This window comes from Macrobrachium rosenbergii, chromosome 36 (genome assembly GCF_040412425.1).
Source record: "Macrobrachium rosenbergii isolate ZJJX-2024 chromosome 36, ASM4041242v1, whole genome shotgun sequence".
Lineage (NCBI taxonomy): Eukaryota > Metazoa > Arthropoda > Malacostraca > Decapoda > Palaemonidae > Macrobrachium > Macrobrachium rosenbergii.
The window spans coordinates 2,249,305-2,274,268 of record NC_089776.1 but is presented as its reverse complement, the minus strand read 5'-3'; the positions used below and the strand labels follow the sequence as shown (position 1 = coordinate 2,274,268).

At 39.9% G+C, this 24,964-nt stretch overlaps 1 protein-coding gene across 1 annotated transcript; it reads right to left on the bottom strand.

Annotated features, from left to right (window-relative positions):
- Positions 1 to 12,460: 12,460 nt before the first annotated feature.
- On the bottom strand, positions 12,461 to 19,682 carry LOC136856552 (zinc finger protein 345-like). The gene has a single exon (XM_067134390.1). The coding sequence runs from the start codon at positions 18,101 to 18,103 to the stop codon at positions 16,439 to 16,441; it is 1,665 nt and encodes a 554-aa protein (XP_066990491.1). The 5' UTR covers positions 18,104 to 19,682; the 3' UTR covers positions 12,461 to 16,438.
- Between the last annotated feature and the right edge of the window lie 5,282 nt (positions 19,683 to 24,964).

Sequence of the window (24,964 nt, the reverse complement as noted above, 5' to 3'; positions counted from 1 at the left end):
GAGAGAGAAAGAGAGAGAACGCGGTACTTGAATCTCAGAATGAAATATTACAGTGTGAAAAAAGCCACTGGAGCTGAATTTTATAATATGGGATAAACAAGTACACAAAACATTAAGAATTCAGCAATTTATGCCTATATTTTCAGTCATTATAAAAATAATGACTGATATATATATATATATATATATATATATATATATATATATATATATATATAGAAAATCAATAACACACAATCACGTGTGAACAGAATAAGCCTTTGACTTCACGTCAGATATCGAATCCCAGGTCTTCAGTGGAGCAAGGGCAAGCATTCATAAGTTACCACAGCCCAGCAGTTGGTCTCCGCATAATCGTACTATGAATTATCTGGCAGCTATCCGTTAGAAAGAACAGAGAGTTTTTCTCATTTGACTAATAGACAACATCATTCGAACATCTTCGGGAGTGAATAAGACAGAAATCATCAACACACAATCACGTGTGGAACAGAAATAAATTTCTGACTCACGTCGGGATCGAACCCAGGTCTCTCAGGTGGAAAGCAAGGGCGTTATCCACTGGGCCATACAAGTCTAAAAAAAGTTGGAACCTGAGAGCACGTGATTGTGTGTTGATGATTTCTATCTTATTCACTCAGAAGGGATAATTCGAATGAAATGTTGTCTATTGGGTCATTGCTGAGTCGGGAAGTTGGGGAAAACTCGCTGGTATGCAAGCAGTTAGCTTGACCAGGTCCCTGCAGTTGCTCTCAGGTTCCAAACTTCTTTTTAGACTCTGTATGTCTAGTGGATAACGCCCTTTGCTTTCCACCCGAGAGACCTGGGTTCGATCCCGACGTGAGTCAGAAATTTATATATATATATATATATATATATATATATATATATATATATATATATATATATATATATATATATATATATATATTTATGATCTGGCTTTTCGAGATCACAGTTCTTCAAATAAACAAGCATTTGGGCTATAATGACTGCCGAGAGGACAAAAACAAAGGAGGGAGGAGCAGAACAAATACAAAAAAGTTAATTAATATTAGTTTATTCCAAAAATTAGTTATTTACATATTTACAGTGAGTCAGGTTCAGTTTAGAGTAAATAATAAAATGAACATTACTACAAATGAATTAAATTATTAAAAGGACAGCAAAATACAAGCAATTTAAACTAAATAAATTAACATTTGATCAGCAGAATTACTTAATAGCTGGGAGCAATACATAAAATCAAACAAATACAAGAGCAGCAAAAGCAAAATTAATTAATACAGTCAACATAATACATAAACAAATACACAAGCAGCATACAACAATCTTAATAAAATAAACGATAATGGAACATTATAAATTCACCAGGGAAATACTGATAAACACCAAAGCAGCCACCAACTGCTCGACAGAACACTGCAGGACAACAAAGACAGAGCGACATCAGACAACCATCTGTCTCGCTATTGCAGTGCTGGTCGTCCTCCTCCAGTACTGACGACTGCGACAGAGCCGACACGGCAAAATCATCTCAAGCCCTCCCAGAAACGTACTGACGTCCTCCTCCATCTACAGACGACCGTGCACAGAGCCGACACGGCAACCATCTCGTCCTTAAGAAACTCTCCGCTGCTCTGCTGTTAGACTGGACTCACAGGTACGAATACCGTTGCTGTTACTCCAACTGGCTCTCTGCTGCCCTCAACCTGACTCGATGCTGCTACGAACCTGACTGACGAAGTCTGACGCCATTCACCAGACGACAGCTCGCCAGCAAGAAAAACACAAAAACAACAAAAGGAGGCAACAATCCACCAAGGGAACAATCGACAAACGATTGTTCCTAACACCTCCCCACCTAACAGAAAAAAAAAAATTTACAATAAAAAATTTTTTTTTTACAAACAAAATACTTCTTCCCCTCTCGATAGCACACCCCGCCAGCCAAACAGAACCAATCCTGGCCTAAGGTCGCCAATAATACATGATCTGGCTTTTCGGAGATCAACAGGTTCTTCAACAAACAAGCAATTGGGCTATAATGACTGCCGAGAGGTGACAAACAAAGGAGGGAGGAGAGCAGAACAAATACAAAAAGTTAATTTTAATATTAGCTTATCTCCAAAATTAGTTATTTACATATTTACTGTGCGAGTCAGGTTCAGTTTAGAGAAATAATAAATGAACATTACTGGCAAAATGAATTAAATTATTAAAAGGACAGCAAAATACAAGCACGAAACTTCAAATAAATTAACATTTGATCAGCAGAATTACTTAGTACAGCCGGGAGCGTAATACATAAAATCAAACAAATACAAGAGCAGCAAAAGCAAAATTAATTAATACAGTCAACAATACATAAACAAATACACAAGCAGCATAAACAATCTAATAAATAAACGATACGAACATTATAAATTCACTCAGGGAATACGATAAGCACCAAAGCAGCCACCAACTGCTCGACAGGAACACTGCAGGACAACAAAGACAGAGCCGACACGACAACCATCTCGTCCTCAAGCACAGTGCTGACGTCCTCCAGTATCAATGACCGCGACAGAGCCGACACGGCAACCATCTCGGGCCTCTGGTGAAAACTGTACTGACGTCCTCTCCATCTACGACGATCAAGACAGAGCCGACACGGCAACCATCTCGTCCTAAGAAACTCTCCGCTGGTTTGCCGTTAGACCGGACTCACAGGTACTAATACCTGCTGCTGTTACTCCAACTGGCCTTCTGCTGCCCTCAACCCTGACCTGATGTTAAGATGAACCTGACTGACGAAGTCTGACGCCATTCAACCAGACGACAGCTCGCCAGCAAGAAAAACACAAAACAACAAAAGGAGGCAACATCCACCAAGGGAACAATCGACAAAACGATTGTTCCTAACACTCTCTCATAATTCTTAACAGAAAAAAAATTTACAATAAAAATTTTTTTACAACAAAATACTCTCCCCCGATGCTGCCACACCCCTGCCAGCCAAAACAGAACCAATCCTGGCCTAAGGTCGCCAATAATATTACGATCTGGCTTTCTGAGATCAACAACAGGTTCTTTCAAAATAAACAAGCAATTGGGCTATAATGACTGTTGAGAGGTACAAACAAAGGAGGGAGGAGCAGAACAAATACAAAAAAAAGTTACCTTAATATTAGTTTATTCCAAAATTAGTTATTTACATATTTACAGTGAGTCAGGTTCAGTTTAGAGTAAATAATAAAATGAACATTACTACAAATGAATTAAATTATTAAAAGGACAGCAAAATACAAGCAATTTAAACTTCAAATAAATTAACATTTGATCAGCAGAATTACTTAATAGCCGGGAGCGTAATACATAAAATCAAACAAATACAAGAGCAGCAAAAGCAAATTAATTAATACAGTCAACATAATACATAAACAAATACACAAGCAGCATAAACAATCTTAATAAATAAACGATAATGGAACATTATAAATTCACTCTAGGGAAATATTTGATAAACACCAAAGCAGCCACCAACTGCTCGACAGGAACACTGCAGGACAACAAAGACAGAGCCGACACGACAACCATCTCGCCTTCCGCTATGCGTTGACGTCTCCTTCAGTACTGACGATCGCGGACAGAGCCGACACGCAACCATCTCGCCCTCCCAGAAACGTACTGACGTCCTCTCCATCTACGACGGATTTCAAGACAGAGCCGACACGGCAACCATCTCGTTCTAAGAAACTTCTCCGCTGCTCTGCTGTTAGGACCGGACTCACAGGCACAAATACCTGCTGCTGTTACTCCAACTGGCTCTCTGCTGCCCTCAACCTGACCTGATGCTACATGAACCTGACTGGACGAAGTCTGACGCCATTCACTCAGACTGACAGCTCGCCAGTGAAAACACACAAAAACAACAAAGGAGGCACATCCATCTGGCGAAACAACAGACAAACGATTGTTCCTAACACCTCCTCATTCTGAATAGAAAAAAAATTTAAAAAAAAAATTTTTTTTACAAACAAAAATACTCTCCCCCGATGCTGCCACACCCCCGCCAGCCAAAACAGAACCAATCCTGGCCTAAGGTCGCCAATGTTACGATCTGGCTTTTCGAGATCAACAGGTTCTTCAAAATAAACAAGCAATTAATATAATGACTGCCGAGAGGTGACAAACAAAGGAGGGAGGGAGAGAACAAATACAAAAAGTTACTCTTAATATTAGTTTATTCCAAAATTAGTTATTTACATATTTACAGTGAGTCAGGTTCAGCTTTAGAGTAAATAATAAAATGAACATTACTACAAATGAATTAAATTATTAAAAGGATACAAAATACAAGCAATTTAAACTTAAATAAATTAACATTTGATCAGCAGAATTACTTTAATAGCGGGAGCGTAATACATAAAATCAAACAAATACAAGAGCAGCAAAAGGTACCACTAATACAGTCAACATAATACAAACAAATACACAAGCAGCATAAACAATCTTAATAAATAAACGATAATGGAACATTATAAATCTCACTCAGGAAATACTTCGCCGATAAACACCAAAGCAGCCACCAACTGCTCGACAGGAACACTGCAGGACAACAAAGACAGAGCCGACACGACAACCATCTCGTCCTCGCTAATAAAGTGCTGACGTCCTCTCCAGTACTGACGACCGCGACAGAGCCGACACGGCAACCATCTGCCCTCCCAGAAACGTACCGACGTCCTCTCCATCTACGACGACTAAGACAGAGCCGACACGGCAAACTATCTCAATCCTAAGAAACTCTCCGCTGCTCTGCTGTTAGGACCGACTCACAGGTACGAATACCTGCTGCTGCTATCTAACCGGCTCTCTGCTGCCCTCAACCTGACTATTGATGCTGCGCGAACCTGACTGACGTAAGTCTGACGCCATTCACCAGACGACAGCTCGCAGCAAGAAAACACAAAAACAAACAAAAGCGAGGCAACAATCCACCAAGGGAACAATCGACAAACGATTGTTCAACACCTCCCACCTAACAGAAAAAAATTTTACACAAAAATTTTTTTTTATAAACAAAATACTTCTCCTCGATGCTGCCACACCCCGCCACAAACAGAACCAATCCTGGTTTATATCGCCAATATTACGATCTGGCTTTTCGAGATCAACAGGTTCTTCAAAATAAACAAGCAATTGGGCTATAATGACTGCCGAGAGGTGACAAAACAAAGGAGGAGAGCAGAACAAATACAAAAAAGTACCTTAATATTAGTTTATTCCAAATTAGTTATTTACATATTTACAGTGAGTCAGGTTCAGCTTAGAGTAAATAATAAAAATGAACATTACTACAAATGAATTAAATTATTAAAAGGACAGCAAAATACAAGCAATTTAAACTTCAAATAAATTAACATTTGATCAGCAGAATTACTTTCTTAATAGCCGGGAGCGTAATACATAAATCAAACAAATACAAGAGCAGCAAAAGCAAAATTAATTAATACAGTCAACATAATACATAAACAAATACACAAGCAGCATAAACAATCTTAATAAATAAACGATAATGGAACATTATAAATTCACTCAGGGAAATACTGATAAACACCAAAGCAGCCACCAACTGCTCGACAGGAACACTGCAGGACAACAAAGACAGAGCCGACACGACAACCATCTGCCCCGTGCCAGTGCTGACGTCCTCTCCAGTACTGACGATCGCGACAGAGCCGACACGGCAACCATCTCGCTCCTCCCAGAAACGTACTGACGTCCTCCTCCATCTACGACGACCAAGACAGAGCCGACACGGCAACCATTCGTCCTTAAGAAACTCCGCTGCTCGCTGCTAGGACTGACCACAGGTACGAATACCTGCTGCTAGCATCTAACTGGCTTCTCTGCTGCTCCTCAACCTGACTCGATGTTGCACGAATCCTGATCTGACGAAGTCTGACGCCATTCACCAGACGACAGCTCGCCAGCAAGAAAAAACACAAAACAACAAAAGGAGGCAACATCCACCAAGGAACAATCGACAAACGATTGTTCAACACCTCTCATTTAACAGAAAAAAAATTTACAATAAAATTTTTTTTTACAAACAATACCTCCTCCCCGATGCCACACCCCCGCCAGCCGCAGAACCAACTTGGCCTAAGGTCGCCAATATTACGATCTATTGAGATCAACAGGTGTTCTTCAAAAATAAACAAGCAATTGGCTATAATGATCAAGCGAGAGGCAGACAAACAAAGGAGGGAGGAGCAGAACAAATACAAAAAAAGTTACCTTCATATTAGTTTATTCAAAATTAGTTATTTACATATTTACAGTGAGTCAGGTTCAGTTTAGAGTAAATAATAAAATGAATATTACTACAAATGAATTAAATTATTAAAAAGGACAGCAAAATACAAGCACTTAAACTTCAAATAAATTAACATTTGATCAGCAGAATTACTTAATAGCCGGGAGCGTAATACATAAATCAAACAAATACAAGAGCAGCAAAAGCAAAATAATTAATACAGTCAACATAATACATAAACAAATACACAAGCAGCATAAACAATCTTAATAACAAACGATAATGGAACATTATAAATTCACTCAGGGAAATACTGAAACACCAAAGCAGAGCACCAACTACCGACAGAACAAGTAGGACAACAAAGACAGAGCCGACACGACAACCATCTCGTCCTCGCTGTTGCGCTGATCCTCCTCCAGTACGGCGACGACCGCGACAGAGCCGACACACGGCAACCATCTCGCCCTCTCGCAGAAACGTACCGACGTCCTCCTCCATCTACGACGACCAAGACACAGAGCGCCGACACGGCAACCATCTCGTCCTAAGAAACCTCCGCTGCTCTGCTGTTGGGGATCGACCCACAGGTACGAATACCTGCTGCCGTTACCCAACCGGCTCTCTGCCACCTCAACCTGACTCGATGTTAAGCATGAACCTGACCGACGAAGCCCGGACGCCATTCACCAGACGACAGCTCGCCAGCAAGAAAACACAAAAACAACAAAGGAGGCAACATCTGACCAAGGAACAATCGACAAACGATTGTTCCAACACCTCCTCATAACAGAACAAATTTACAATAAAATTTTTTTTTTTACAAACAAAAATACTTCTCTCGATGCCACACCCCCGCCAGCCAAAACAGAACCAATCCTGGCCTAAGGTCGCCAATATTACGATCTGGCTTTGCATCAACAGGTTCTTCAAAATAAAACAAGCAATTGGGCTATAATGACTGCCGAGAGGTGACAAACAACAAAGGAGGGAGTGAGCAGAACAAATACAAAAAAAGTTACCTTAATATTAGTTTATTCCAAAATTAGTTATTTACATATTTACAGTGAGTCAGGTTCAGTTTAGAGTAAATAATAAAATGAACATTACTACAAATAAATTATTAAAAGGACAGCAAAATACAAGCAATTTAAACTTCAAATAAATTAACATTTGATCAGCAGAATTACTTAATAGCCGGGAGCGTAATACATAAAATCAAACAAATACAAGAGCAGCAAAAGCAAAATTAATTAATACAGTCAACATAATACATAAACAAATACACAAGCAGCATAAACAATCTTAATAAATAAACGATAATGAACATTATAAATCTACCAGGGAAATACTGATAAACACCAAAAAGCAGCCACCAACTGCTCGACAGAACACTGCAGGACAACAAAGACAGAGCCGACATCGACAACCATCTCGTCTCAAGCACAGTGCTGACGTCCTCTCCAGTACTGACGACTGCGACAGAGCCGACACGGCAAACTATCCGCCTCCCAGAAAACGTACCGACGTCCTCCTCCATCTACGACGACCAAGACAGGCCGACACGGCAACCATCTCGTCCTTTAAGAAACTCCGCTGCTCTGCTGCTAGGACCGGACTCACAGGTACGAATACCTGCTGCTGTTACTCCAACTGGCTCTCTGCTGCCCTCAACCCGGACTCCTCGCGTTGTTATTTAACCTGGACTGACGAAGTCTGACGCCATTCACCTTCAGACCACGCTCGCCAGCAAGAAAAAAACACAAAACAACAAAAGCGAGGCAACATTCATCAAGGAACAATCGACAAACGATTGTTCCTAACACCTCTCATTTAACAGAAAAAATTTACAATAAAAATTTTTTTTTACAAACAAAAATACTTTCCTCGATGCTGCCACACCCTGCCAGCCAAAAACAGAACCAATCCTGGCCTGTCGCCAATACGATCTGGCTTTTTCGAGATCAACAGGTTCTTCCGCAAAAATAAACAAGCAATTGGGCTATAATGACTGCCGAGAGGTGACAAAAATGAGGGAGGAGCAGAACAAATACAAAAAAAAGTTACCTTAATATTAGTTGCCCTGTGTACTAAGGTTATTTACATATTTACAGTGAGTCAGGTTCAGTTTGTAGTAAATAATAAATGAACATTACTACAAATGAATTAAATTATTAAAAGGACAGCAAAATAAGCAATTTAAAACTTCAAATAAATTAACATTTGATCAGCAGAATTATTTAACAGCTGGAGCGTAATACATAAAATCAAACAAAATACAAGAGCAGCAAAAGCAAAATTAATTAATACAGCCAACATAATACATAAACAAATATCACACAAGCAGCATAAACAATCTTAATAAATAAACGATAATGGAACATTATAAATTCACCAGGGAAATACGATAAATACCTCAAAGAAACCACTCTAACTGCCTGACAGGAACACCGCAGGACAACAAAGACAGAGCCGACACGACAACCATCTCGTCCTCAAGCACAGTGCTGACGTCTTCCTTCCAGTACCGACGACCGCGACAGGAGCCGACACGGCAACCATCTCTGCCCTCCCAGAAACGTGTACTGACGTCCTCCTCCATCTACGACGACCACAGAGCCGACACGGCAAACCATCTCGTCCTAAGAAACCTCCGCTGCTCTGCTGTTAGGACCGACTCACAGGTACGAATAATTGCAAGCGTTACTCCAACTGGCTCTCTGCTGCCCTCAACCCTGACTCGATGCTGCTATTGAACCTGACTGGCGAAGTCTGACGCCATTCACCAGACGACAGCTCGCCAGCACAAGAAAACACAAAACAACAAAAGGAGTGTCAATTCACCAAGGAACAATCGGACAAACGACTGTTCCTAACACCTCACCTAACAGAAAAAAAAAATTTACAATAAAATTTTTTTTTTACAAACAAAAAAAAACTCTCCCCCGATGCTGCCACACCCCCGCCAGCCAAAACAGAACCAATCCTGGCCTAAGGTCGCCAATAATATTAGATCTGGCTTTTCGAGATCAACAGGTTCTTCAAAATAAACAAGCAATTGGGCTATAATGACTGCCGAGAGGGTGACAAACAAAGGAGGGAGGAGCAGAAATAAATACAAAAAAAGTTACCTTAATATTAGTTTATTCCAAAATTAGTTATTTACATATTTACAGTGAGTCAGGTTCAGTTTAGAGTAAATAATAAATGAACATTACTATAATGAATTAAATTATTAAAAGGACAGCAAAATACAAGCAATTTAAACTTCAATAAATTAACATTTGATCAGCAGAATTACTTAATAGCCGAGCGTAATACATAAATCAAACAAATACAAGAGCAGTAAAAGCAAAATTAATTAATAACAATATAATATATAAACAAATACACAAGCAGCATAAACAATCTTAATAAATAAACGATAATGGAACATTATAAATTCAATTAGGAAATACTGATAAACACCAAAAGCAGCCACCAACTGCTCGACAGGAACACTGCAGGACAACAAAGACAGAGCCGACACGACAACCATCTCTGGTCTCAAGCACAGTGCTGACGTCTCTCTTCAGTACTGACGATCGCGACAGAGCCGACACGGGCAACCATCTGCCCTCCCAGAAACGTACTGACGTCCTCCTCCATCTACGACGACCAAGACAGAGCCGACACGGCAACCATCTCGTCCTTAAGAAACTCTCCGCTGCTCTGCTGCTAGGACCGGACTCACAGGTACGAATACCTGCTGCTGCTACTCCAACTGGCTTCCTCTGCTGCCCTCAACCTGACTGAGCAAGCTGTTACGAACCTGACTGGACGAAGTCTGACGCCATTCACCAGACGCACAGCTCGCCAGCAAGAAAAAACACGAAACAACAAAAGGAGGCAAGACCAAGCGGAACAATCGACAAACGATTGTTCCTAACACTTCATCTAAACAGAAAAAAAAATTTACACAAAAATTTTACAAACAAAATAATTTCCCCTCCCGATGCTGCCATACCCCGCCAGCCAAAACAGAACCAATCCTGGCCTAAGGTCACAATATTACGATCTGGCTTTTCGGAGATCAACAGGTTCTTCAAAATAAACAAGCAATTGGGCTATAATGACTGCCGAGAGGTGAAACAAAGGAGGGAGGAGCAGAACAAATACAAAAAAAGTTGACCTTTAACTCCGCCCCACTCCAATTTATGGAATGGCCACCTACCCTCTCGCAAAGATTAACAGAGCACAAAAGGTCGGTACGGTATGCTTCAGAGAGTTCAGGGATTTTTCTACGTATCAGGGATAGAGGCCATTCCATAAATTGGAGCGGGGCGGAGCTGGTTTTCAAGAGTAGCTGTCCGTACAAAAGAAAGATGCTGGAATCTGCTATCATCCATCAAACCAACAATATGAACTTGTCAAGAGAACATTGGAAAGTGGATGAAATCGACGGGTTAATCATTAAACCTCTTCTCAAACAGGTGCTCCAGGAAACATGACCACCAGACGAATCACAAAACAGGAGTTAATGAGGCCAAAAACCACCAGGGAATTGTTTATTTCCCTCCTTCTTGGGAACGGTCACCTGCATACCATCGGAGACTTAATGCTACACCTACATATGCTTTGTATATATACTTCTGTAACACTTCATGTCCATATTTTACCAGTGAACAGGAGCACAGAAGGAAGTGCTCGAAATACATGGTTGCAACGTTCAAATAGTGTTTTATGGGCCTTCTTATATTCATATTACACTGTGGTATTACAGTAAAGACATTCATATATATATATATATATATATATATATATATATATATATATATATATATATATATATATATATATATATATATATTTGACCATGAGTGTTCAGTATATGATATGAAACCTTCGTTAACGTTCTTAGAAGCATTAATAGGGCATAGACAGACCTCTGCCTTTGTACACATCGCTCTTACCTTACTTTGCAATTTTTGCTTACAGTGTCAGCCAATATCTTGGCCACTTATTTCACAAGATAAAATGTGAAAACTTCTAACACTATATGGCAACTGTATCTGTAGGTTAAGCTGGCCTTATGACAGCACAGGCTCTTGTTCCTAAATCTGCCTGTAATTTGTAGAGCAAGCCATAGGTCCTATACAGGTGATTAAGAGGTTGATGCTGTTGCAAAAATGTCTGAAACTGCTGGTGAATATTACTCCTGCTCTGAGAGAGAGAGAGAGAGAGAGAGAGAGAGAGAGAGAGAGAGAGAGAGAGAGAGAGAGAGAGAGAGAGAGAATTGAATGGATTATAGAGTTTAGGCCAAAGGCCAAGCGCTGGACCCTATGAGGTCATTCAGTGCTGGAAAGGAAATTGAAAGTAGGTAGGTTTGAAAGGTGTAACAGAAGGAGAACCTCACAGTTGCACTATGAAACTCATTATGTTAAGCCCACAAGTCTAGCAGCTGCAACATCCCATATGTCCAACAAGCTACACGTGTGGGATTCCTTCCTCAGCTCTTCCAAACCAGGAAGGTATTCCCGGCAGGGTAGAACCAACCAGTCGGTTCAGAGAATTGCCCAGGCTCCCCCCCCCCAATAGGTAAGTCTCCTATGTAAAGAACGAAGGCTTGTATTTGTGTAGGAACAAAAAGCTAATTATTTTGTAATTTCTATTTTTCCTAAAATACAAACCTGAAGGTATTTGCATTTATAGCCCACCTCAGCCACTCCTCAGTCTGGCACCTAGGCAAAAAGGCAAAGTGGAGTACAGACCGAAAAGTTGGCATGGATTTCCCCTACCATTGGTAGTTAATGACTGTGTCTGAAAGTTTAACTGTCGTTCCAGCTCGCTTCAGCAAGCTAAATCCTTAAGTACAGAAATTCAGGTTTGTATGTTAGGAAAAATACAAATTACTTTAATAAAAATTAGCTATTTTGAGTCCATCCTTTAGATGACAACAGAATTCCCGTGTTTTGAAAAATGTAGTTTTGTTCCTTTCTAGGAAAAGCTCTTGAAGAAGATGATTATTTCTCAGGTCATGGGAAAATCTGTTTCTGTTTATTCAGTACAATGTCACTTTAATGGCAGCTGTTATAAGTAAATAGGTGTACACCATATACTAATACTACTGTACTACTTCAATATTTACTTGAAATGGTAAAAAAATTAGTTGGAAAAACGTCCAGGGTAGGGTTTATTGATAGGGCAACATTGTGGCAAGAGTGTACAAAAATAAGTGCACAAAAAATACAATTGGTTTGATACAAAACATAGGAGCATGTCAGCTCATCACATGCTGTGAAGTAATTCAAATAGTATTCGATACTACACATGAGAAACCTTAGTAACAGAGGCAGTCCCCGAGTTACAACGGTGATCCTTTTCTGAGGCAGCGACTCAAGTCGAATCCGACTCAAGTCGGATCTTAATAATAATAATAATAGGAATAATAATGTTTTCTTTACTTCAACTTACACAATCTAGATACATGAGATAAAATGCTACAGATGACAATACAGGCAATCTGGATAAACAAAATGATAAAAATGATAATTGGCAATAAATACAGTACTTGACATTAAAAAAATGATAAAAATAAAAAAAAAGTGAAGAATTCTTAGCTTTGTAAGATTGGATCGATGAATGTCGAGACAGTCATAACCAGGGGACTCCCTGTACTGTATGTGGTAACACTGAAAACTGATCAAGTCGACAATACAAGACTTCCCATGCTGAGGGGTTACATCAGGTCTCTAGTGCTTTCATGCCTGACACACATGCTTACTTTCTGCACTGATCAGGTACAGAAGATAAATACCATCACTAGGGCTTACATACAAGACATGCACAACAGTCCCTGGTTTCTTTAATTAATGGACTAAATGAGGACTTATGCAATAAATGTCCAAGAGGGCCAGAAGACCTGAATGGGGAGGACTGGACAAGGCTTTATCTGTTCGGGAGCTTTCACGACTATTGTTGGCCAAGAAGCAAAAATATCATTACACGTCATTTCTTTCATTACTTTTGAGCGGCTGAGTGTCATGACTATGTCACAGAAGCTTCCATCTCTCACTGGCTGCTTGTGTTTGTCCTCCCATTCTCACTCCCTTCCATTTCCCCCCTCTGATGCATAACTCCAAAAGTTACAATGAATTTGTGACTCTTAAATTTATGAACAAAATGATTTTACATCAAGGGTTTTTCTGAAGTTGCACACCAGTAAACTGAAAAGCTTGAAGAACACATTACGAAATTATATATCAGTTTAAACTGCCCAGTCTTGTTGCATCAAAACTTTTCTTTTTTATCAGTGTCTGTCTTTGCATGTGTTTGTATACAAGAAGTATGTGTTTAAGTACACATATGCATCACACTGAAGTCAATTACAATACACACTTGCTGTGTGTTTGCCTGCCTTTCTCTTTCTCTCTCTCTGGGGTGTTCTTTATCGCCATTTATTTTTATGGTGTGGCATACAAAACTTTAGCAATCCTTCCTTGATCAAAACCCTTATAATCACCTTCAACTTAGGCAGTCATATATCATTGGTTGAAACCTTGGGCAAACACTTAATGCAATGTGTTTAATGTTAAAAACAATTTTATCAATCACACTTTATTGTGAGACATTAACTTGTAATCCTATAATCATGCACAATGCAACAGAAAGATAGTAACCAGATATTACAGTATTGATATAATTGGTTGCACAAGAGTAATTTACTGTACATGTAATCAACAAATCAGCTGAACTTTGTAAAATGTAAATTTAATTGCACAGTAAAGTACTTAAAGGTATTGCCTGTCCATACAACACAAACAAAAGACCAGGTACTGTATTGCTTTAGTTCTTGTCCACTTTTCAACTGGTCCCAACCATTAAATTAGAACACGCTGGGGGCAACAGTTACTTCATACCCACATGAGTCAGAGGGGAAACAAAATGATTAGGCATTGCATTTAGATCTTGTTTTGCTGCTCATTCAGTTGTAACCGTTTAAAAAGAACTGTGCGTGACATTTGTAAGTCTTTCTCTTCACTCTGCAGGTTCAAAAGCTCTTGTTATCAATTTAGGCAAATGTGAAGAGTAATCTTTCTTTTTATCTTTCAAAGGTAATACCAACTGCAGTTTTGAATCTCTCTCTCACTTCTGCCAGCACTCAAGGGTTGATTTCCATACCTTAGAGAACTCTGCATGTGTCATCTTGTATCTATAAACTGCTCACACTCCGAGTAAGAACTCAATGTACAGTTTGTGATAAAGTTAATATCCTTTAATGGAATGTAATTAGTATCATTGCATCAATCAGTGTTTTCAAAAATTGGGTGCAATACATACTTAAAAGTCATTTCAACCAGTAATATATGATAGCCTAAGCTCCAGTAGCTTCAGATGTTTTGGAAGGTGTAAATTTTTATGCCACACCAAATAAATAACAATAATGCTGTAATACATCTTTAATAAGATTTGAATGAAAAGTTAATTAGATTTTTAATGTGGAGGTAACAAAATGCAGTATAAAAGAGTGGCTACTTTCAATATCAAATAAGCATGTGTTGACATACATGTATGTATATACATGTGCATATACATACATGTATGCATTATGATGCTGTGCATTTCCACATTTCTCTTTCTCCCAAAGGGTTATTCTTAATTAAAAAAAAAGATTTTCCAAGTTTGGCCCACGTAAACAGTACCAGCAATGCGAACAGGTAGCAGAGAGAATTTCAATGTCAATTTTTTTTTAGACAGTTATTCAGTAAACAGTATTGTACAGTTTGGTTTTCATTATGTGTACAGTACAGTACAGTACTGTAGAGTATTCTGCATTATTTATAATCATATACTGTACAATACTGTAGTCAGAAAACAGGTACAAAAAATAGGGCATAAAATTATCATTTTCTCGATATAATTAATTATTTGGATTCTTACCTACTGTTAAAGTTAGCTTACACCTCTTCACGCCATTAGGTGCGATCGGCACGCAAGATAAAAAAATAATGCTTGGCTAACCTTCTATGAGTGTCTCTGTAATCACCTGTTTCCTACCAGGTGGCATTGGAATGTTTATGTTCTTGTCAGAATTCTTCATGCCGTGTCCTTATGTCCTTTCTGGTTTATTTTCTCCTTTACGGTTTTGTGCTAATTTTCTGTTCAAGCATTATATGATCTACAACAAGCAGAGATGAAAGCATTGGGCTGTATAGGAAAGAGTTTGTGGAGGCCGAATGTTTCGGTTGTGCATGACCACATAAGCTGTATGTTAGCCTAGCTGTTGAGGCATGATATCCTTCTCCCCACACTCTTCACAAAGAGAAGTTCTGAGTTGGGAGGGGTAAATTAGACAGTTGGTATGCAACAAGGCCATGGAGCCATGGGCATTTCCAGCCTTAACCAGTTTGCATGGTTGAACATTGTTTCTCTGGCCACACCAACCCATGATCCTCCTTCAATGTGGTAGTCAGCTAACTTTAACAGTAGGTAAGATTTATTCCAAATAATGATAATTTCCATGATATAAAATCAATTATTTGGATACTTACCAACTGTTAAGAGTGGAAAACCACCCAGCCTCCCCACATCTTAGTGAGTGGTCATGAAGAATTCTGACAAGAACGTAAACATTCCAATGCCACCTGGTGGGAAACAGGTGATTACAGAGACAGTCACAGAGGGTTAGCCAAACATTATTTTTTTTTTTTATTTTGTATGCCAATCGACCCTAGTGGTGCAAAGATATAAGCTAACTTTAACAGTAGGTAAGAATCATTCCAAACAATTGACATTTTACATCCATGAAGTGGTTTTTACCATATCCACAAATTTCCAATCTCCACAAGAGCCCTGGATATATTATAGTGGATAATTGAGGGGTTTACTGTAAATGGCTACTTTCCAGTATGAATTCTCATATGATATGTAAGATTTGGTTTCTTGGAAGATGCTTTCCCACATTCCTTGCACATGAATGGCTTCTTTCAAGTATGAATTCTCATATGACGGGTAAGATTTGGTTTCTTGGAAAATGCTTTCCCACATTCCTTGCACATGAATGGCTTCTTTCAAGTATGAATTCTCATATGACGAGTAAGATTTGGTTTCTTGAAAATGCTTTCCCACATTCCTTACACATGAATGGCTTCTCTATGAATTCTCATATGTAAGCAGGTTGGTTTCTTGGGTTCTCACATGAACTGTAAGATCTGGTTTCTTGGAAAATGCTTTCCCACATTCCTTGCATGTGAATGGCTTCTCTCCAGTATGAATTCTCATATGACCTGCAAGATGTGGTTTCTGGGAAAATGCTTTCCCACATTCCTTGCATATGAATGGCTTCTCTCCAGTATGCATTCTCATATGAGCTATAAGATTTGCTTTCTGGGAAAATGCTTTCCCACATTCCATGCACATGAATGGCTTCTCTCCTGTATGAAGTCTCATATGAACTGTAAGATTTGGTTTATGGGAAAATGCTTTCCCACATTCCTTGCACATGAATGGCTTCTTTTCAGTATGCATTCTCATGTCAAGATCTGATTTACTGGAAAATGCTTTTCCACATTCCTTGAACACGAATGGCTTTTCTCCAGTATGGATTCTCATATGAGCTGTAAGATATGATTTAATGGAAAATGCTTTCCCACATTCCTTGCACATGAATGGCTTCTCTCCAGTATGCATTCTCATATGACGTCCAAGATCTGATTTATTGGAAAATGCTTTCCCACATTCCTTGCACATGAATGGCTTCTCTCCAGTATGCATTCTCATATGAACTTTAAGATCTGGTTTCTTAGAAAAGGCTTTTCCACATTCCTTGCACATAAGTGGCTTCTCTCCAGTATGAATTCTCATATGACCTGTAAGATGTGGTTTCTGGGAAAATGCTTTTCCACATTCCTTGCACATGAATGGCTTCTCTCCAGTATGGATTCTCATATGAGCTATAAGATTTGTGCTCTGTGAAAAAGCTTTCCCACATTCCTTGCACATGAATGGCTTCTCTCCTGTATGAAGTCTCATATGAACTGTAAGGTTTGGTTTACAGGAAAATGCTTTCCCACATTCCTTGCATATGAAGGGCTTCTCTCCAGTATGCATTCTCATATGAAGTACAAGATTTGGTTTCTCGGAAAATGCTTTCCCACATTCCTTGCACATGAATGGCTTCTCTCCAGTATGTAATCTCATATGACCTGTAAAACGTGGTTTATGGGAAAATGCTTTCCCACATTCCTTGCACATGAATGGCTTTTCTCCAGTATGAATTCTCATATGATCTGAAAGATGTTGTTTCTGGGAAAATGCTTTCCCACACTCATTGCATATGAATGTTTTCTCTCTGGTAGGATTTGTGATATGACTTGTAAGCTTAATTTTCTTGTAAAATGCTTTCTCACAGTTAGTGGATCTGAAAGGCTTCTCTCCATTGTGGCTATTCCTTCTTTCTTCTTCTACTTCCTTTTTGCAAGTTAGTGGATCTTTTTCATTCGCTACTGAATTAATTTCATATGAATATTCATCATCTTCATTAGACTCACAGAATACCTCTTCCTTTTTGCATGTTAGTGAATCTTTTTCATTCACTACTGAATTCATTTCATATGAATATTCATCATCTTCATTAGACTCACAGAATACCTCTGGCTCTATTTTGATGTCCATCAATGGATCCAGGGACAAAAAGTCACCATTACTGGTTTCACTAAAGGCAGCCATGTTGCTGTTTTCTTGACTTATGGAAGGTAGTGGCAATGCATCTTCAGTTTCACTTTTCAAAGGTAATTCTAAAGAATGTTCTGGATTCATTTTAGCCTTTTGTCCTGTCCTGTTCTGTAATGGCAATGTGTTCAATTGTCAACTCTTAACAAAAAATTGTTTACAAATGATTATCCAATAAATCTGTTATAATAAATTAAGTACTACAATATATTGAAGCACTACAACCAGATTTCACTGTTGATGTACGATTGTCTCTTACACTTTAGGAGCTATTGGTAATGTTACATGTAGTACCATTAAACACACAAGCATTCCCAAAATCTTGATGCTCAAAACTGACGAAGGAAGGAAGGTTCTTCTGAGGGAGAATCTGAAATCAAAGAATGCAGCACAGTTAGTAAACAGAATGCCAGAACTGAAGCAAAATAAATAAAATTTAATTCAGGCCAATTAACAAGGTGTCCATTTGACAGTACTATCCAAATATTAATACAGTCTAACCAAATTCTGTCCAGGCACAGCGTCAAAACATTCCAGTGGCAACAATGCAACAATAATTAACAGTTAATATTGACTCCCTCCCTCTCAGATCTGTAAACCTTCTTAGCTTAACACTACAGTATTACTTATGAAGATATCCATATTAACAAATCAAAGGCCAAGAATAGAAAATGCAAGAGACCAGCATAAGAACTTGTGGGTTAACAGCAGGAAGGATACAGTATGCAGTAAATGCTTAATTATATGTGATCCAGTTATACATAACACCATATTATCCACAGATGCAGTTGACAATAAGAAGAAAAAATAGTAAGGGGTGAATTTAGTAGTAATTTCAAGAGAGATGAAAGTTTGCAAATTAGTTTCACTGATTGTTACTGCAGATGCAATACATGAGTAGCTATTAAGACCAGCAACACAGATGACATTCTTGGAAGGCATGTGCCGCTACATTTCCTCAAATATAACAAATTTTTTTCAGAGCCATACAAACCAGAGCATTTTATGAAGGAGTATCTTTCAGTGCAAGTTGGAAATGGGTTAACTGGTGGTTAAGAAGAGCGAGTAAGGGAATTACCCTCACTCACATGCCATCACCAAGCACTTCTTTTGGCCTGACGAACATAAAGGGGTGGTTGAGATGTGAGATAAGATATAAGGTTTTGGTTTGTAAACCTATGAAAATTTCATATAACAGTATTTCTTTGATTACTGTATCTGCATATGCACTGTTTACACCTTGGCAGTATCCACATTTAACTTCAGCCCACCAAAATCTACAGGAATGTATACATACATAAATAAAATTATTACAGTAAAAAGTCGTTTTGGTTTTCAATGCTACAAGGGTGGAAAAACTACAAATTTTTAAAATAATTTGTATTTTTCCTAACATACAAACCTGAAAGTCTTTACTTATGGATATACTTGCAGCGCAAGCTGTGAAAACAGCCATTTAACTTTAAACAAGGTAGTCAACTATCGACAGCAGGATGAGAGTCACGCCCACCCCTGTCATTATGCATTCACTTTACCCTGTGGCTCAGGTAGCAGAATGAGGGGTGGCTTGAGGTGGGCCATTTATGTAAAGGCCTTCAGGTTTGTATGTCGGAAAAATACAAATTATTTCAAGAATATGTATTTTGTTCCCACATGATTACGAACCTTCGGTCTTTACATATGGAGACTTAATTCTTGGTGGGAGGATTCTGAGTAAATCTCTGAACAAACTGGTATTCGACTCACCTGGACCTCCTTCCTGGTTATGTAGAACAGAGGAAGGAGTCCTGTTGACCTGTTGAGCATAAGTGATGGTCAACTGCCACACTTCTGGGCCTTTCAAATCAATGGGTATGTATAGCATCACTGATCCGAAAAGGGCTCAGGTGAACCCATAGTGTCAGAAAGAATAAAAGGCTAATAAAACCAACAGGATTTGTTTTATCATCAGCTCCTCTCTCCCCTTGCTTACAAAGAATTAGGAGACATTAAAGGAAAAACAACTCCCTTGGGAGTAGCAACAGAAAGTGGAAGTTTGCCGGGGGCAAGAAGGAATCACAGAGAATCCTCGGTGTCATCGGCAGAGTATTGCTTCCCGATGACACCTGAGAAACCTACTTCTCTCTATTCTCCCTAGCAAACTTCACCCACGTTTGGAAGGCCAGACATGACGCTCACTACACGGATATGATTGCAATCATGCTTCCTGTATGATACACACAAAGTATGAGGGTTTATCTCTAACAAGAAGAGGAACTGATTACAAGGTTTTTTTTTTTTACCAGGACAACGCCTAACAACCAAAGGTTTCCTCTCTCAAGGCTGTTGTAAGTGGGGTTTGCATTATAGATATACAGTGAGGTAAACAAATGAACACACATTATAACAAAAACAAAAAGAAAGTCAAATGACAGTCAGGCAGTGAGCGCAGCAGACTTCTTTACTTGATGGCGGCCGAAAGCAAAGTGGAATGCAGACTGATGAGTGGGTGGGGATTCCCCCCTACCATCAGTAGCTAAGGACTTTGTTTGAAAGTTAACGGCTGTTCCAGCTCTCATTCGCGAGTAAAATCCTATGTAAAGAAGAAGGTTTGCATTTGTGTAGGAGCAACTATAAATTTTTTAAGTAATTTGTATTTTTCCTAACATTCAAACCTGAAGGTCTTTACATAGGATTTTGCTTGCGAACAAGAGGTGGAATGACTGTTAACTTTCAAACAAGGTAGTTACCTACTGACGGCAGGGCAGAAGCCTTGACCACTTGTCAGTCTGCACTCCACTTTGCCTTTTGGCCTAGGTATCAGAATGAGGGGTGGCTGAGGTGGGCCATGAATGTAAAGACATGACAAATTTTTAAAGAAATTTGTATTTTTCCTAACTATACTAACCTGAGGTCCTTTACATAAGGAATTACTTTCAGCTAAGCTGTTTAACTTTTGAACACGGTGGTTAGGCAGTTAAATATCATCCTGTTGGTAGGAGTCTCACTGGCTGGAGTTCTATACACCTGGGATCTCTTCCTGGTCAATAGAGTGAGGAAGAGTACCATGCCTCTGACATGTTGAACAGAGTGTAAGAACTGCATGTTTAACTGTCAGACTTCTGGGCCTTTTCGAATGAGTGGGTAACACACAACATTATTCGAAACAGGGCTAGGATGAATCTATGAATCAGAGACAAATAAACAAATATAAATATTGGGTTTGTTTTATTGCCAGGGTCCCCTTCCTCCCCTTGCTAGAGAAAGCAGCAGGATTGCTTCTGTAAGTCTAAAACATAGAGAACAGAACAGGTGCTTGATGTGACACTTACCTGCATCGGTCGCCAGTTCCAGCATGTAACGGCTCGTTATGCTACTCTCTGCCTGTAGAGAGAGAGAGTGAAGGATGATGAAGAGGGAGGAGGAGAGGCCAGCCACTTACACACACTCTTCCTTCTATAACCGAACACCTTAGGCAAGACGCAACATGTCCTCTTAGAGGAGCTGGGTAAGTTACACAACTTATTGAGCAGCCACCACAGGACCCAGGAAAAGGTGTCCAAGGACTTGTGGGCAATGTCCCTAAGGTAGAAAGACATGAACATGGTCTGGCGAGACCACATCCCTGCCCTCAGTACCTGAGGAACTGACAGATTCTTCCGGAATGCGAGGGATTGCCAATGCCCGACTTTGTGAGCTCTTGGACGGAACGTACTGGTGTCATCCTCACCAGCTGCAGAGTATGCTCTTCTGATCGTCTCATGTAGCCAGAAAGAGACTGTGTTCTTGGACACCTCTTTCTTGGATGAGCCAGTACTAACAAAGAGTTGTCGAAACTCAGGCCAGAGATGTTGAGTCCTCTCAAGACAGCACCGCAGCACTCTAACAGGACACAGCACCATCTCGTCTAGATCATTAGCAAGAAAGTCCTCTAGGGAAGGGATCGTAAAGGACTCGAGTCTGGCATCAGGGGCTGACAGATTCTGAGTCTTTGCTACAAATTCCGGTACGAAATCGGGATGAAATCGAGTATAACTGATCCTCATCCCCTTGAAAGAAGGAAAGTCCATGAAGTTCACCTACTCTGTTCGCCGATACCAGGGCAAGCAAGAAGATGGTCTCGAGTGTCAGATCCCTGTCTGACGACTCTCATATAGGCTCGTACAGTTCACGAGTCAGGTTCCTCAAAACAGGAGTCACATCCCACTCAGTGGGCCTGAGTTCCCCGGGAGGGCAAAACCTCTCAATACTTCTCATTAGCAGAGAAATCTCCAGTGAGGAAGGAGATATCTATTCCTCTTAGGCGTAAGACTACACCTAGGGCGACCCTATAGGCTTTCACAGCTGAGAAGGAGAGAAGCTTCTTTAAGTGAAGAAAGACAAAGTCCGCTCCCTGCTGAATAGTGGCTCCGACTGGAGACCTCGTCTACGACACCAACCACAGAAGACGGCTCGCTTTCCCTGGTACACAGCCACATAGGATTAAGAAGGTATCCAGATATCTCCGTTGCTGTTCTGCGATAAAAACCTCTCGCTTGCAAGAGATGCTGGATAGTCTCCAGGCATGAAGTGACAGACCTTCCACAGCCTGGTGATACCTCTCTGCATATGGCTGGCATAGCAAGTTGTGCCAAGAGGGAATCTCTCTTGGTACCTCAAAAAGCAGAGCTAGCAGGGTCTGGATACCACTCGGCATGTGGCCACTCAAGAGCCACCACCCTGAGATTCAGGGTGATCATGACTCTGTTGATCACCCGACTTATCAGACATAATGGAGGAAAGGCGTAGGCCTCGAGATTGTTATATGGGTGTTGGAAGGCGTCTTCTATAACTACCCACGGTTCCGGAACGATAGAACAGAACACCAGCAGCTTCTGTTGTGCCAGGTTACAAAGAGATTATTATGATCTCGCTTTTCGAGATCAACAGGTTCTTCAAAATAAACAAGCAATTGGGCTGTAATGACTGACGAGAGGTGACAAACAAAGGAGGGAGGAGCAGAACAAATACAAAAAAAAGTTACCTTAATATTAGTTTATTACAAATTAGTTATTTACATATTTACAGTGAGTCAGATTCAGCAGGTTTAGTTTAATTTAAAATAATGAAATGAACATTACTACAAATGAATTACTTAAAGGACAGCAAAATACAAGCAATTTAAACTTCAAATAAATTAACATTTATAAATTACTTAATAGCCGGGAGCGTAATACATAAAATCAAACAAATACAAGAGCAGCAAGAGCAAAATTAATTAATACAGTCAACATAATACATAAACAAATACACAAGCAGCATAAACAATCTTAATAAATAAACGATAATGGAACATTATAAATTCACTCAGGGAAATACTGATAAACACCAAAGCAGCCACCAACTGCTCGACAGGAACACTGCAGGACAACTAAGACAGAGCCGACACGACAACCATCTCGTCCTCAACGTCCTCAAGCACAGTGCTGACGTCCTCCTCCAGTACCGACGATCATGACAGAGCCGACACGGCAACCATCTCGTTCGCAAGAAACGTACCCACGTCCTCCTCCAATTACGACGACCATGACAGAGCCGACACGGCAACCATCTCCCTCCTCAAGAAACTCTCTGCTGCTCTGCTCTGCTGCCAGGACCTGACTCGCAGGTACGGATACCTGCTGCTGCTACTCCAGCTGGCTCGCTGCTACCTCAACCTGATTCGTTGCTGCTACGAACCTGACTTGTTGCTGTTACGAACCTGACTGACGAAGTCTGACGCCATTCACCAGACGACAGCTCGCCAGCAAGAAAACAAAAACAACAAAAGGAGGCAACAATCCACTAAGGAACAATCGACAAACGATTGTTCCTAACACCTCCCACCTAACAGAAAAAAAAAAAAAATTTACAATAAAATTTTTTTTTTTACAAACAAAATACTCTCCCCGATGCTGCCACACCCCCGCCAGCCAAAACAGAACCAATCCTGGCAAGGTCGCCAATATTATGATCTCGCTTTTCGAGATCAACAGGTTCTTCAAAATAAACAAGCAATTGGGCTGTAATGACTGACGAGAGGTGACAAACAAAGGAGGGAGGAGCAGAACAAATACAAAAAAAGTTACCTTAATATTAGTTTATTACAAATTAGTTATTTACATATTTACAGTGAGTCAGATTCAGCAGGTTTAGTTTAATTTAAAATAATGAAATGAACATTACTACAAATGAATTACTTAAAGGACAGCAAAATACAAGCAATTTAAACTTCAAATAAATTAACATTTATAAATTACTTAATAGCCGGGAGCGTAATACATAAAATCAAACAAATACAAGAGCAGCAAGAGCAAAATTAATTAATACAGTCAACATAATACATAAACAAATACACAAGCAGCATAAACAATCTTAATAAATAAACGATAATGGAACATTATAAATTCACTCAGGAAATACTGATAAACACCAAAGCAGCCACCAACTGCTCGACAGGAACACTGCAGGACAACTAAGACAGAGCCGACACGACAACCATCTCGTCCTCAACGTCCTCAAGCACAGTGCTGACGTCCTCCTCCAGTACCGACGATCATGACAGAGCCGACACGGCAACCATCTCGTTCGCAAGAAACGTACTGACGTCCTCCTCCAATTACGACGACCATGACAGAGCCGACACGGCAACCATCTCGTCCTCAAGAAACTCTCTGCTGCTCTGCTCTGCTGCCAGGACCTGACTCGCAGGTACGGATACCTGCTGCTGCTACTCCAGCTGGCTCGCTGCTACCCTCAACCTGATTCGTTGCTGCTACGAACCTGACTTGTTGCTGTTACGAACCTGACTGACGAAGTCTGACGCCATTCACCAGACGACAGCTCGCCAGCAAGAAAAACAAAAACAACAAAAGGAGGCAACAATCCACCAAGGGAACAATCGACAAACGATTGTTCCTAACACCTCCCCACCTAACAGAAAAAAAAAAA